General features: G+C 42.1%; 1 protein-coding gene across 1 annotated transcript in view; it reads left to right on the forward strand.

Annotated features, from left to right (window-relative positions):
* ttn.2 (titin, tandem duplicate 2) overlaps positions 1–14,057 on the forward strand; it is a 196,760-nt gene that overhangs the window by 42,197 nt on the left and 140,506 nt on the right. The window contains exons 46-67 of the mRNA XM_073473204.1: positions 20–298; positions 399–680; positions 775–1,053; positions 1,342–1,629; positions 1,734–2,012; positions 2,139–2,420; positions 3,086–3,364; positions 4,026–4,304; positions 4,402–4,680; positions 4,784–5,071; positions 5,173–5,451; positions 6,024–6,305; positions 6,687–6,965; positions 7,058–7,336; positions 7,432–7,710; positions 7,797–8,084; positions 8,173–8,451; positions 8,799–9,080; positions 11,010–11,288; positions 11,397–11,678; positions 11,781–12,059; positions 12,485–12,772. Of these exons, the coding sequence (XP_073329305.1) occupies positions 20–298; positions 399–680; positions 775–1,053; positions 1,342–1,629; positions 1,734–2,012; positions 2,139–2,420; positions 3,086–3,364; positions 4,026–4,304; positions 4,402–4,680; positions 4,784–5,071; positions 5,173–5,451; positions 6,024–6,305; positions 6,687–6,965; positions 7,058–7,336; positions 7,432–7,710; positions 7,797–8,084; positions 8,173–8,451; positions 8,799–9,080; positions 11,010–11,288; positions 11,397–11,678; positions 11,781–12,059; positions 12,485–12,772 (6,189 nt within the window). The remainder of the gene's footprint in view (positions 1–19; positions 299–398; positions 681–774; positions 1,054–1,341; positions 1,630–1,733; positions 2,013–2,138; positions 2,421–3,085; positions 3,365–4,025; positions 4,305–4,401; positions 4,681–4,783; positions 5,072–5,172; positions 5,452–6,023; positions 6,306–6,686; positions 6,966–7,057; positions 7,337–7,431; positions 7,711–7,796; positions 8,085–8,172; positions 8,452–8,798; positions 9,081–11,009; positions 11,289–11,396; positions 11,679–11,780; positions 12,060–12,484; positions 12,773–14,057) is intronic.

Below are 14,057 nucleotides of genomic sequence, written 5' to 3' on the forward strand. Positions count from 1 at the left end.
TCACCCTTCTGACACCCAGAGCCACCTTCCATTAAAAAAGACCTGCAGACACTAGAGGCTGTGAAGGGAGCAGCAGCTCAGCTGGAGTGCGAGATCACTGGAACAGCTCCTTTTGAAATCAGCTGGCTAAAAAATAAGAAAGCCATCACCAGTGATCAGAAGTATAAAATAATCTCCCAAGATTCCTTGTCAAGGCTGGAGATTCAGACCTTTGAAAGTGCAGATGTTGGAGATTATCAGTGTGTCATATTAAATGATGTGGGAAAAGTCACCACTAAGGCCCTAGCTAAACTTAAAGGTTAGTAAACCTGAGTTTAATAAAACTGTGTAATTGACATTGACTGGTTGATCTTGAGCTTCAAGTTCAGTTTTTTTTAACTCATAATGTGTTTTTGTAGAGCCACCAACTTTCTCAAAGAGGGTTGAGAGTGCTACAGCAGTGTTGGGAAATACAGTGAAACTACAGGGAACCATTAAAGGCTCAGCTCCCATCACTGTTAAATGGATGAAAGACTCTGAAATACTGAGAGATGATGATCCAAATATCAAGATGGTGTTTGAGAACAATGTTGCTTGCTTATCGATAACAACAGTGGCCATCAGCCACGGCGGCAAGTATTCATGCCAAGCTGAGAACGAGGCGGGTCAACAAAAATGTGAAGCTACCTTGACTGTGCAAGGTCAGATGACGTCTTTGATGCAGAGTTACTTATTTTAGCTTATTAGAGTTTCTTGTGACTAAATTCTTTTATCTTAATAACTGTCTTATCCCAGAACCTGCCAGAATCGTGGAACCTGCAGAGTCCATTAGTGTGACTGCAGGGGATTCAGCCACATTGGAGTGCACAATTTCTGGAAGCCCAGAACTCAAAGTGAAGTGGTTTAAAGATGGGAAGGAGATGATTAGTGGCCGAAAATATAAGATGACTCTGAAGGACAATATTGCCACCATGAAGATTCTTACGGCAGAAAGAGGAGACACTTCAGAATACAAGATGGAGGTCTCGAATAAAGTTGGGAAAGCCCAGTGCACATGCTCAGTCACTGTCTTAGGTTAGCTGCTGGTTTCTGCTTTTTTAACATTTGATGATTTTGCTTGTTTGAAATTATGAAAAGTCTTAGTTACTAATAACTTCTTACTTCTAAAATCTATAGTTGTTGTTTATGTTTATGACAAAAAGGAAACAAACTTAGACACTTTATTAAGACGTTTTGGGATCTTAATCGTAGTTAAAGCCAGTGTGTGGAGTACCATTTGCTTTTGGATTTCAGCTGAGTGACTCTTTCCAGAAACAGTTGAAACTGTCTTAATGCATTAGATGTTTTTTCTTCAACAACCAGATCGGATAATGCCTCCAACTTTCACCAAGTCCCTGAAAAGAGTTGATGGAAATATTGGTAATGACGTCTCCATGGATTGCAAGGTGTCTGGGTCCCAACCCATGACCATAGCTTGGTTCAAAGATGACCAGGAGATCATGCCTGGGTCCAAATTCCAGCCTGGATTCAAAGACAGCTCTGCTACACTTCAAATTATTCGGCTGGAGAAGGCCGACTCAGGAGTTTACAAATGCAGAGCCACCAATTCAGCAGGCTTTAAAGAAACAAGCGGCACACTTTATGTCAAAGGTTACGAATGCTTGTCTTATGTTGTTCTTCTATTTATTGTGTATAACCTTTTAATGATTTCATGCTAACATGAAATGCAATTTTGTTTTGTTTACGGCCTCCAGAGCCCCCAGTGTTCACAGTGAAACCAGACAACCAGGATGTTATACCAGGAACCACTATTTCCTTCAAAGCAGCCTTCACTGGAACAGCTCCTTTAGCTGTTAAGTGGTTCAGAGAGGACAAAGAGATTGTAACTGGAGGCACATGTTTCATAAAGAAAGATGCCTCTTCAACTTCTTTGGAGCTTCACTCTGTGAAACCCAGTGACTCTGCTAAATACACATGCCAAGTATCCAATGACGCTGGAAAAGTGGATTGCACTGCAGTCCTCTTTGTGAAAGGTGTCTGTCTTCAGTATTGTGTGCAGCTGCATGAAAATGTCACAACATTCTTTGTGACATCAATATCTCTTTTTATACTAACATCATGTCTTCTGTCTGATAATGAATGTTAACCTCTTCTCTCAGAACCTCCCGTCTTTGTGAGAAAGCTTGAGGCAACTAAGCTCGTCACCAGCGGCGATTCCTCCAGGCTGGAGTGCAAAGTGACGGGCAGTCCCGTCATCAGTTTTAAGTGGTTCAAGGATGAGATGGAAATTAGTTCCAGTCCTAAATACACAATCGCCTTGACTGACTTAGTGGCATCTCTGGAAATAGTCAAATGCACGGTAGAGGACTGTGGAGATTATGTCTGTGTGGCATCCAGCGAGGCCGGTAGCGACCGCTGCAGCAGTACAGTTACAGTCAAAGGTTGGTTTAGGTTTACAAGTGCTTCTCTTGCACTGAAACATTATCTGAGTTCTCAGTGATTTATTTTACACAGATTTTTATTGAAGTAAAGACTTATTGTGATTTTGAAGATCTTTTCTTCAGTTCAAATGACACATCACAAGCATTTATCCCATCAACATGCCCCGCCCCCAGGTGGATGAGGACTTGGCAGCTGATCACACCAAAACTTGCAGCTAAAGGCCTGGCTTCAAAAACGCCTTGGAAAGCACGTTGGACAAAATGGCAGGGTGCACCTGAATTAAGAGCAATAAATGGAAAAAACAGTGAAAAGTTGAAAATATTCAAACAACATGCTACAAAAATGTGTTGCAAGAGAGGAGCGCACGCCAGGTGCACCATATTCTAGGAAAACAATGGTTTTGCTGGTGATGTGTTTGTAGACTTCTCTTGGTGTGATCAACTGCATAGCTGAAAACACCTTGTGAAACTTTCTTGGCCTCTCCGTACAGTAAACAATGAGGGTGTCTTACCTGTCATTAGAGCTGAAGAAGTATTTTAGAAAAAGTGTCTTCAACCTCACAATAAAAACTCCAGTGGACTCGTTCATTTTGACTTTGCATTATCATATGTCATACTTGTGTAGTCCAGTGTAATGCGCTGACACGTCCCTTGTTTTTTTTTAGAGCCACCATTGTTTGTGCGTAGCTTGGAGCCCAAAGATGTGGTGAAAGGTTCTGAGATGATGCTGGAGGGCCAAGTCTCTGGTTCTGCCCCTTTCACTGTGTCTTTTTATAAGAACACAAAGCTGATTAGGAATGACAAGAGACACAGGATCACTGTGAAAGATGACCTGATAGCCCTGCAGGTGCTGGCAGTAGAGGCAGGAGATGCTGGTTTGTACCAGTGTACTGTTGAGAATGAAGTGGGGAGGGCCTCCTGTGATTGTCAAGTAACACTAAAAGGTTGGTTTAGATGTTGTGGACCCATCAACTTTTCTGCTGCCATTTTGAATTTTCTCTATCTATATTTGGATAGCCTCGCAAAGCTAGCACACAGTTCCCTCTTTGCTCATTCTGATCTGGCAATGCTCGTTAGGCATTTGCTTCTGGCTTTGTTTCTAGTGGACCTCACAAATACAGCAACATTAAGTAATGTTTTATAGTGCTCAAAAGTAAAATTTGTACAACATACAGCATCATCTATCCCTACACAGTGCTGAATGAACAAATGTACTGAGTGTATGGGTGGCCATTGGTTTTTTGCTTCTGCTGAAAAAAAAGGGTGTCTGCTCCAGAAATGTTGGTAGTTTCCTCAGAAACTCCGACAAAATCAGTTTCTTGGTATTTTTGAGGATAGAAATACATCTGCTGAGCCAAGATTCATTAATTACACTCAACATGATTTGAATTTCTCCCTTTGATCAGGAGTTTGGAAAACTTACTCAAGCAGTTTGATTAGCCCAAAATGCATCAGGCTCAGCACATCCTCAGTGAATGGTTTCCAAAATACATAGCTTGTTCTAAAGACTGAGCATTTGGGATGAAGTCTAACTTTGCGAGGCTAATATTTTGTAGATATTTTGTAGAGGTGCCAATAACACTCATGTACGACTTTTCCTTATAGAACCACCATCATTTGTGCAAAAGCTTGGAAACCTCAGTCCCTTGGTGGGAAGCGAGGTTTCACTTCAGTGTACTCTGAAGGGCTCAGAACCTATGACTGTGTCCTGGATGAAAGACAACCATGAGCTCAAAGAGGCTGAACACATTCAGATTACATATGAGAACAAGACTGCTCTGCTGCACATCACAAACTTACAGAGCAAACATGGCGGCAAATACTCTTGCCAGGCTCAGAATCAGGCTGGGAGCCAGACGTGCTCCGCTGTGTTGACAGTCAAAGGTTGGTTGAGATACTCAAGAAGAGTTCTTGGTCCATCTTTACTGTTTAGTACATCAGGTTTGGGATTCTTTACTGATTATTTTGTTTGACATCTCAGAGCCAGCTAAGGTCACAGAGGAGGCTAAGTCTATCAGTGTGACTCAGGGGGATCCAGCCACACTGGAGGCCAGGTACTTGGGCACCAAACCACTGAAGGCCAGATGGCTAAAGGATGGCAAGGAGTTGACCTCAGGCCTGAGATATAAAGTACATGGCACAGACACCAGCTCTGTGCTCAAGATTATTAAAACTGACAAAAGTGACGGTGGTGAATACACCTTTGAGGTTTCAAATGATGTTGGCCAAAGTTCTTGTGAGGCGACGCTCACCATTCTGGGTCAGTTTGTTAATTTGTGTCCTAGAATCTAAAATGAGTTTTATTTAATTACAAATTACATTGAACATTGCTTCTCACTCTTTTCCTCTTCTACCTACATTAGATCAAATAATTCCACCGTCTTTTACAAGAAAACTGAAGCAGACGGAAGGTATCAAAGGATCGTTTGCTCATCTGGAGTGTCTTGTATCTGGCTCCCTGCCCATAACCATACAATGGTACAAAGATGAAAAAGAGATCCAGACTAGTGAGAAACACAAATGCACATTCTTTGAGAATGTTGCTTTTCTGGAAATCTCTAATCTTGATAGTAAAGATAGCGGCAGCTATACCTGCATCGCTAAAAACAAAGCGGGAACTGTCCAGTGCTCTGGGATCTTGTTTGTAAAAGGTTTGAATACGTTTTATTTTTTGTAGTATTTATCCGTAGCTTGATGTGTCCAATCAAAGTATAGTCACACAACTAAAAGGATATTTGTTTCTCCTTTCCAGAACCACCTTGCATTCTTGAAAAGCCTGAATCCATGAATGTTTTGCCTGGCTCAAAGGTTCAGTTTAGCGTACTTGTCTCTGGCACGCCACCACTGACCATAAAGTGGTTTAAAAACAAGAAAGAGATTTTGTCCAGTGCAGACTGCAATGTCGTCAAAGACAACACCTCAAGCTCACTGGAGCTCTTCTTTGCCAAAACTGCAGATTCTGGAGACTATATCTGTGAAATACAGAATGATGTTGGCGCCACATCATGCCAGGCAACACTCTTTGTCAAAGGTTATCATTCTTTATATGAAACTGTATGGCAACTGTAAAGTCTGTCTCCATCCATCTGTTCTTATGTATATTTTGAATTTAAATTTGTTTCTTTCTTTTGACTTCACACCAACCCTCCAATTTCCGATTTCATCTCCATTTCAAACTTTAAAGCGTTTTCATTGAAATTTTTGTGGTATGACGTGACCGTAAAGCCTTTCCTTCTGTCCCACAGCACTCACCATTAAGGTCTTAAACCTCTTGTCAATGGCATAAGATATTGCAATACTTAGGACAACTCCATGTAAGAAAGACTTAAGGAAGGTGCTCCATAAAGCCTAATTAGGCTTTTGCCTAAAAGGCAAATCTAAATTGGGTTTTACATTTGGCTGAGCTGTGAGTCTTCTCTGCTTGGGAAGCAGCAGTGAAATGCTGTGATATTGTCATTGTCATGTTTTGATTACGTAGTCTTGCACTGCACCACATTTTGAGCAACATTTGGATGGAGACACACACATTGCCCATTTATAAAGATCAGAATCCCCTCACCATCTGTCTGATAGTTACATCTAATGTTTTATTTCATTTCTTAGAGCCACCTAAGTTTACACAGACCCCAGCACGTGTGTCCGTGATCCGTCCTGGTCAGAATAAAGTGTTTGAGTGCCAGGTAACCGGCACACCTGAGATAGACATCTACTGGTTCAGGGAAGGATCTGAAATCAGCCCCAGTGATCGGTACAAGATGGCATTTGTTAACTCTGTGGCCACTCTGGAAGTCTGTGGGACTGATACCAAAGACAGTGGGCTTTACTACTGTGAGGCTCGCAATGAGGCTGGCAGTGAGAGCTGCAGCATGGAGCTCAAGGTCAAAGGTTAGTTGTGTCAGAAGACACAGTGCTTATTGTGCAGGATTTTTAAGAATATAGGATTGGAGGCACAGGTTTCCCAATCACTGAGGAGGCCATCTTTCCTAGATTATCTGCCATACACCTAAAAAGAACTGTATTGGCATTTATTTTATTTGGGAATTTTAATGTTTGGTTCCACCATTTAAAAAAATGACATATTTCATAAACAAACTGGCCTCGCAGATTGTTTAATGGACCTTAAAAAGTTCAAATGCTGTCTCAAACCAGCAAGAAATCTTTCATTGGGAAACTTTGCTTCTAAGAAAATGATTGATAGATTATTTGTCTTAAAGGATTAACACTTAAAAAAAAAGGTCGGTGACAATTTGTTTTTTCTTATCTTAGAACCGCCGTCATTTATTAGAGAGCTTGCTCTAATTGATGTTGTGAAGGGCTCCAGTGCTGGCTTGGAGTGTCAGGTTGCTGGGACTGCACCGTTTGAGATAACATGGCACAAAGATACAAAGGAGATCAAACCCAGTGCTAAACATGGTTTCTCTCAGATGAATGGCACTGTTGGTCTAGAAGTGAACAAATGTGACACTGTAGACGTTGGCGAATACCAGTGTACCGTTGCCAACGAGGTTGGAAGCTGTACTTGTAAGACTACACTAAACCTCAAAGGTTGGTCTAATCAGAATTACAAATCAACATGTATATCTTTTGAGGTAATTAATGATCATTTACTTTAACATTTCATTGGTTTTCTCCAATAGAACCACCAATATTTACCAAGAGGATTGAGAACACTGCCACTGTTCTGGGTAAATTGGCAGAGTTTCAGTGTATTGTGAAGGGTTCTCCCACTCTCTCTGTACAATGGCAAAAAGATGAGAGCTGGATTTTGGAGGATCCAAAGATTGAGAGAACATTTGAGAACAATGTGGCAACTCTCAGGATTCCTACCTGTGAGACGACACACAATGGAAAATACACCTGCCAGGTGGTAAATGAGGCAGGGAAGGATAAGTGCTTTGCCACCCTCACAGTGCAAGGTATACCTGTGCTAATAATCTTGGATGTCAAATCTTGCCATGTTCTTAACTTGGTTGGTAAATTAATGGATGATTGACTTTGTTTTGCATTGTAGAGCCTCCTCAGATCATAGAGAAACCTGAGGTGATAAAGGTTACAGTTGGAGATCCAGTCAGTCTGGACTGTAAGGTAACAGGCTCCCCTGAGCTCAAAGTGAAATGGATGAAAAATGGCAGGGAGCTTCAGTCCATCAGGCAGCACAAGCTGATGTTTGAGAACAACATCAGCAGCCTAAAGATTCAGTCTGCTCAGAAAGAGGACGAAGGAGAGTATGTCTTCGAGGTGGCAAACCACATCAGTAGCTGCACCTGCAAAGTCAAAGTGATTGTACTAGGTTGGTGTAAAATACATCTCATAAACAACTCTCGGTGACATGTTGAACAAAGTCTAATTGCTTTCTTATTATTCTTTTGGTAACAGAACAAGTAATTGCTCCAAGCTTCATCAAACCCCTGGTAGACATGCAAGAGATATTGGGCTCCTTTGTTCAGATATGTTGCAAAATATCAGGTTCCCTGCCCATCTCTGTGGAATGGCAGAAGGACGGGACCAAAATCTCTAGTGGTGTAAAACACAAACTCATTCAGCAGGACAATTCTGTGTCCGTTGAAATTGAACAGCTAGAGAGATCTGACGCAGGAGTCTACTCTTGCAAACTGACCAACGCAGCAGGAAGTTGTCAATGCAGTGGATCCCTCATGGTTAAAGGTTAGACACTTTTCTCCAACATGATTGGTCATGTAATCCAAGCCAAAGGTAAGTACCTCTTTAACCTGGTTCATCTTGTTCTCTTCAGAACCTCCCAGCTTTGTGACACTGCCTGAGACCCAGGCAGCTGTGCCCAATGCCACTGTACGCTTCAAAGGCACATTTAAGGGAACGCCTCCCTTCACAGTCAAATGGTTCAAGGATGACACAGAGCTCATGACTGGGCCCACTTGTTTCACTGGACTGGATGGATTGTCTTGCTTCTTAGAGCTCTATTCAGTGCGTGTCACCCAGAGTGGAGTTTACTCTTGCCAAGTCAGCAACGATGCTGGCTCTGTACGCTGCAGTGCAGACTTGACAGTCAAAGGTTGGATTCACCTCTTTTAAATCAACTCTTGCGTGGCTTTGTCCATCTCCCATCTGCATCGCTGACTAAAACTAGTGATTCGCTGTTACATTTTACCAGCTTCAAGGCACTTTTATTAGGATCATTTGAAGCATTTTCACTGCTGCAACTTCCAATCAAGAACTGTGTGTTGCCTTTGTGGTGCACCTGCATTTTCCATATCTATCAAGCCGCTGCTGCTAACCCATCATTGTCAGCTCAACTCCTCAGCTTATTTCATCTGCTCATCTCCTGCTTGTCATTACCTTCTATCTGAAATGTCCCTACGTGCTATCAGCAGCTAATCTGTCTGTATTTTGGCTTTCCAGAACCACCTGAGTTTGTGCTGAAACTCCCTGCCACTAAGTTTGTGAAGCAGGGCGAGTCACTCCGACTGGAGTGCAAAGTCAGTGGCACAGCTCCTCTGAAAGTGACCTGGTACAAACATGACACCAAGGTCACAGATGGGGGCAACTACAGGACATCATTTATTGACTCGGTAGCAGTTCTCGAACTGCTGTCCACCAGCTTTGATGATGAGGGAGTTTACACCTGTGAAGCTCAGAATGATGCTGGCAGTGTCAGCTGCAGCACCACACTTACCGTTAAAGGTTAGCCTCTCACTGAGTTCCTAATCATCATTTATTAATAATGGTCTGACTTTCTAATCCACTGGCTGCTCAGTGTGTTGTTGAGGTTTTAGTCAAGGTTTTGTTGTATTGCTTAAAGCTGGAATATGTAACATTTTGTCATGTCCTTTAAAAGCCGCCCTGGATGGTGTGGTATCGTCAAATACTCAGGCTAGCACCTTTACGTTGGTTCGCGTCGCTGTCCTTTTTTTCGCAATTGAGAAATGTTCATCAGGTCGTTGGGTTGCCCCTTTTTTGGGGCAGTCAAATAAAAAAACATGCTTGATACACAATCCTGGACAACACTTTAAACATTTTAGCTGTATTAGTTTTTGTTGCAATCTTAACTGTAGTTCCAACAAATTCAACAGAGTCTACTCGTTTAGGCATAGTTTCTTTTATCCATCCACAACAACTTTGCCATCTCGGCTGTAGATTCAGTGCACTTCCACAACCCTTTCTAGATTGTAGTTCCAACATCCAACATATTTTCCCCAAAATTCTGCCATTTTACCTGTAGTCAACACTGATGCTGCAAGTTTGCTTTTTTAGGTGTAGTCCCATTATAATTACACAACCAACTCATGTCAGTGTACTTCTGCAAATCTGCCATCTTAACTACCTTCAACAAATTCCCAAAACTCCAGCATGTAACCTGTAGTTCCAATGAACAATCACAAGTCCTCCATCTGGACTGTAGTTCCAACATACTGTGATAAAAAAACAGCCATCTTATTTGAAATTCCAACTATTTCTACATCAGTATCAACACTGCCATCCTAGTTGTTTTTCCAACAAATTCCCACAACGATTCCACAACTTGGACTGAAGTTCCAGCACAATTTTTTAAATGTCCATCATCTTAGTTGTAGTTCCAACCAATTCCACATCAGTTCTGCCATCTCAGCTGTAGTTTCAACAATTATTCACAATTCAGCAGACTTTACTGTAGTTTCAACAACCTTCCACAACAACTTAGCACTTCCACGACCCTATCTGGATTGTATCTCCAACGTCCAACATCCTTTCCCCAAAATTCTCACCACTTGGACTGAAGTTCCAACTGACTTTCTTAAAAGTCTGTCATCTTAGTTGTAATTCAAACCAATTCCACATCAATTCTGCCATCTCAGCTCATCTCAGTGCAGTTACACAACTCAACCAGTTTAACTGTAGTTCCAAGAAATTCCTTCCTTCAACAACTGTAAGCTGTAGTTCCCCCGAACATTCACAAGTCCCCTATCTGGACTGCAGTTCCAGCATACTGAAAAATCTGCCATCTTAGATTTAGTTCATCCAATGCAACATCAATTCTGTCACCTGAGCTGTAGTTCCAACACATTTCTACAACAACTTCCATGATGTAAGCCGAGTTTCACTGAACATTCACAAGTCCCCCATCTGGACTTAAGTTCCAACATACTTTGATAAAGAAAAAGAAAAAAACAGCAATCTCAGTTGTAGTTCCTATCAATGCAACATCGATTCCACCATCTTAGCTGTAGTTCCAATGAATTCCTGCAATTCCACCATTTAACTTGAAGTAACAGCCATACAAATTTCCAGTCTCCAAAAAGTCCACCATCTGGAAACTCATCTATCGTAGCTCTAGTTCCCCCAAACCTCGCACAGCAAATTTAGCTTTCTTGGCTGTAATTCCATAAACTTTCCATAATTACTATACCCTCTTATCTGTAGTTTAAATTATTCTCAACTCTGCCATCTTGACTCGAGTTCGATCCCCACTTTGCACAAAAATTCCACCACCATCGCTGTAGCTCCAACAAACTTTCTAATCAACTCACAAGAGCGTCACAACATGTGAAATGTTACGGTTTCAGCTTTAAGATATCGTCATGGTTTACCTTTTCCCCTGTATGCCTCTATAACAGTTTCCTGATCTTTTTGTAGACCCCCCATCCTTTGTCAAAGTACCTCAGCCCATTGAAGGGCTGAAAGGTAAGGACGTGAGTCTGTACTGCGAGATGAGCGGTACAGCTCCGTTCCAGATCACCTGGTTCAAAGACAGGAAACCTCTGATGGAGAGCAGGAAGTATAAGATGGTGAGCGAGGGCAGCTCAGCCACACTGCATGTCATTGGGATAGAGTCGTCGGATGCTGGCGAATACGAATGCAAAGTGTCAAACAGTGTAGGAAGTGACACCTGCCAGACATCGGTTAAACTCAGAGGTCAGTAGTAACTGCGATAGTCTCAAATTAAAATCATAAGTATTAGATTTAAATTACCTTGTCACCTTGCTGACTTTCCCTTTTGCGCTGTTTTTCTCCTCTCTTCAGAGCCACCGTCGTTCGTGAAGAAACTATCAAACATGACAGTGATACTGGGAGAGGAGGTGACCCTTGTGGCCACTGTTAAAGGGTCTGAACCCATTACTGTGTCCTGGGTTCAAGACAAGGATCACATTCTCAGGGACGGTGACAACAGGAAAATCACCTTTGAGAACAACCAGATCGCTCTTAAAGTGTTTAAGGCCGATGCCACCACGGCAGGCAAATACACCTGCCAACTCAGAAATGATGCTGGGAGTGTGGAGTGTTTCGCTAACTTGACTGTTCTAGGTTTGTAATCATATAATTCTCTCTTTCTCTTGTTTTTTGTCCATCCCTTCCCCTACAGGTTTGATTAAAAAACATTTTCTGCTCCTTCTCTGTTGATTCCAGAACCTGCTAAGATAGTGGATAAACCTGATGCTCTGAGTGTGACAGCTGGCGACATTGCCGCCCTAGAGGTCAAAGTGTGTGGAACCCCAGAGCTCAAACCCAAGTGGTTCAAGGATGGTGTTGAGCTGGCCTCTGGGAGGAAGTACAAGATCTCATTTTCACGCATGATTTCCAGCCTGAACGTGCTCTCTGCTGAGAAATTGGACTCTGGAGAATATACATTTGAGGTTATGAACGAGGTCGGGAAGGACCTGAGTAAAATTAATCTCACTGTCTTAGGTAGGTAACTTCTTTCTACTTGGAGTTTGATGGGTATTTTTTGACAATGTCCAAGTTAGTGCCAATATGATACCTGAGATTTGGTACCAATACCAAAATGATTTATGATATCTCTTGTTTTCATACCTTGATTTGTTCTTTACCAAACCTTTTTTAATTTTATTACAGAAGCAAAGATTCTCAAATCTTAAATGTTAAATGTTGTCTAAACATAAGCAGCTGGACATGAACTTTGCCTAAATAAAACCCAGTCTGAAATTGGCACAATTTTTGTTGAAAAAGTTACAGTACCTGCCAGTTTTTCATTCTTGGTGCAACACTTTTTGGTGTGCATCAAGGTTTTATACTTAGTCCAAATAATGACAGTACATTACACTTGTGTTACCCGTGATGCACTACTAAATCTTTGCTTCTATCCCAAACAGATAAGATCATACCTCCAACATTCACAAGGAAGTTGAAGGATTGCAGCACAGTCGTTGGAACAGCTGGAGAGATGGAGTGTAAAGTGTCAGGCTCCCCACCTTTTACCATCTCATGGTACCACGATGGGGAGGAGATACAGAGCGGGCCAAATTATGAGATTTCATTCAGCGACAACAGCTGCACGCTCAAAGTGCCCACTCTGAAGTTGCCCGACTCTGGAATGTATAAATGTAAAGCCGTCAACAAGGCAGGATCCAGTGAAACCTTGGCCTCCTTGGTTGTTAAAGGTCAGGAACTATGGACAGAGAAAGAATGCATGTTGCACTTGCTTCTCATATCAGTGATTAATTAACCCGTACAGTCCTGATGTCTGAAAATCTGTTTTTTCTTTTGGTTATTTGAAAATTAGGAAACATTAGATGTTGATGAATAATTATGATGGACTATATCTATGTAGATTTTAGGTTTGCCTATAAATGTTATGCTACAAATGCATTTTTATTCTGAAGGTATGCTAGATCATGACAGCACAGTAACACAACTAGCCTGTGAAATCTATGAGGTTACAGCCTACAACAGCCAAGGAAACAAACAGGACCCTTATTACTTTTAAGGAGTCAGGGTTCACTCTTCTTTGTTTATTGAGTGTTGGCTTTTGAATGTAGGTTGGTGACAAATTACTGTGCTTCTATTTTGGACATTGACTGAGATCTCAAGTGACCATACGGATTACAAAAAAGTCTGGTAAAGGCAGCTTTAGAAACAGCTTGGAAAAGGGCAGGCACTTTCAAAAAATGCTTGGCAGTTTATTGGACAAACCATCCGTCTGTCACCGTATATCATGGGCTAACTTCAACAGTAGGTAGATCAACAGTAGGAGCCAATTGGTAAATAAAACTCTACTGAAGACAGTAGAGAGAAGAGGGACATCTTGAAAAAACTGAAGGTGAAGGTAAGATGAGGTTTGCCCAGGGCGTCATGCAAGCTAGGACCGCCACTGCTGATGCCAGTGGTCCCCCAACCAGAACAATATTCAATGCCACAACACAAAAACTACTCAGGAATGGCCCGAAGAACATGACGAAGAGTTCAAGGTGTCAACCTGGCCTCCAAACCCCAGATCCCAATCCAATCAAGCATTCGAGACGTCCCTGAACAAGTCTAATCCATGCAATCCCATTGTGGATCACTGACCCATCAAGGCATGGACACAGGACCTCTGAGGTCATCCTGTGGTTTCTGGTAACCAGGGGTTGGCGGCGGATCCTTTGAGTTCTGTAGGTTGCAAGGTGGGGCCATCATAGATTGGACTTGTTCCAGCACGTCCCACAGATGCTTGACTGGATTGGGAGCCGGGCAATTTGGAGTCTAGGTCAACACCTTGAGCTCTTCATCACGGTCCTTGGGCCATTCCTTCTTTTGCTTGTTGTCACACTCAAACAATGCCCGTAGCTGCCAGTAGTTCCTCTTAGGATGCTGATTGGTTCAACCACTGTGTGTTTGGTCACAAGCGCAAAGCTTGAAACTTGGCAGGATGGATTTTCGAGATCACGTGATCTTGCAAATCCAGCT

Source organism: Pagrus major, chromosome 9, assembly GCF_040436345.1.
Source record: "Pagrus major chromosome 9, Pma_NU_1.0".
Taxonomy (NCBI): Eukaryota; Metazoa; Chordata; class Actinopteri; order Spariformes; family Sparidae; genus Pagrus; species Pagrus major.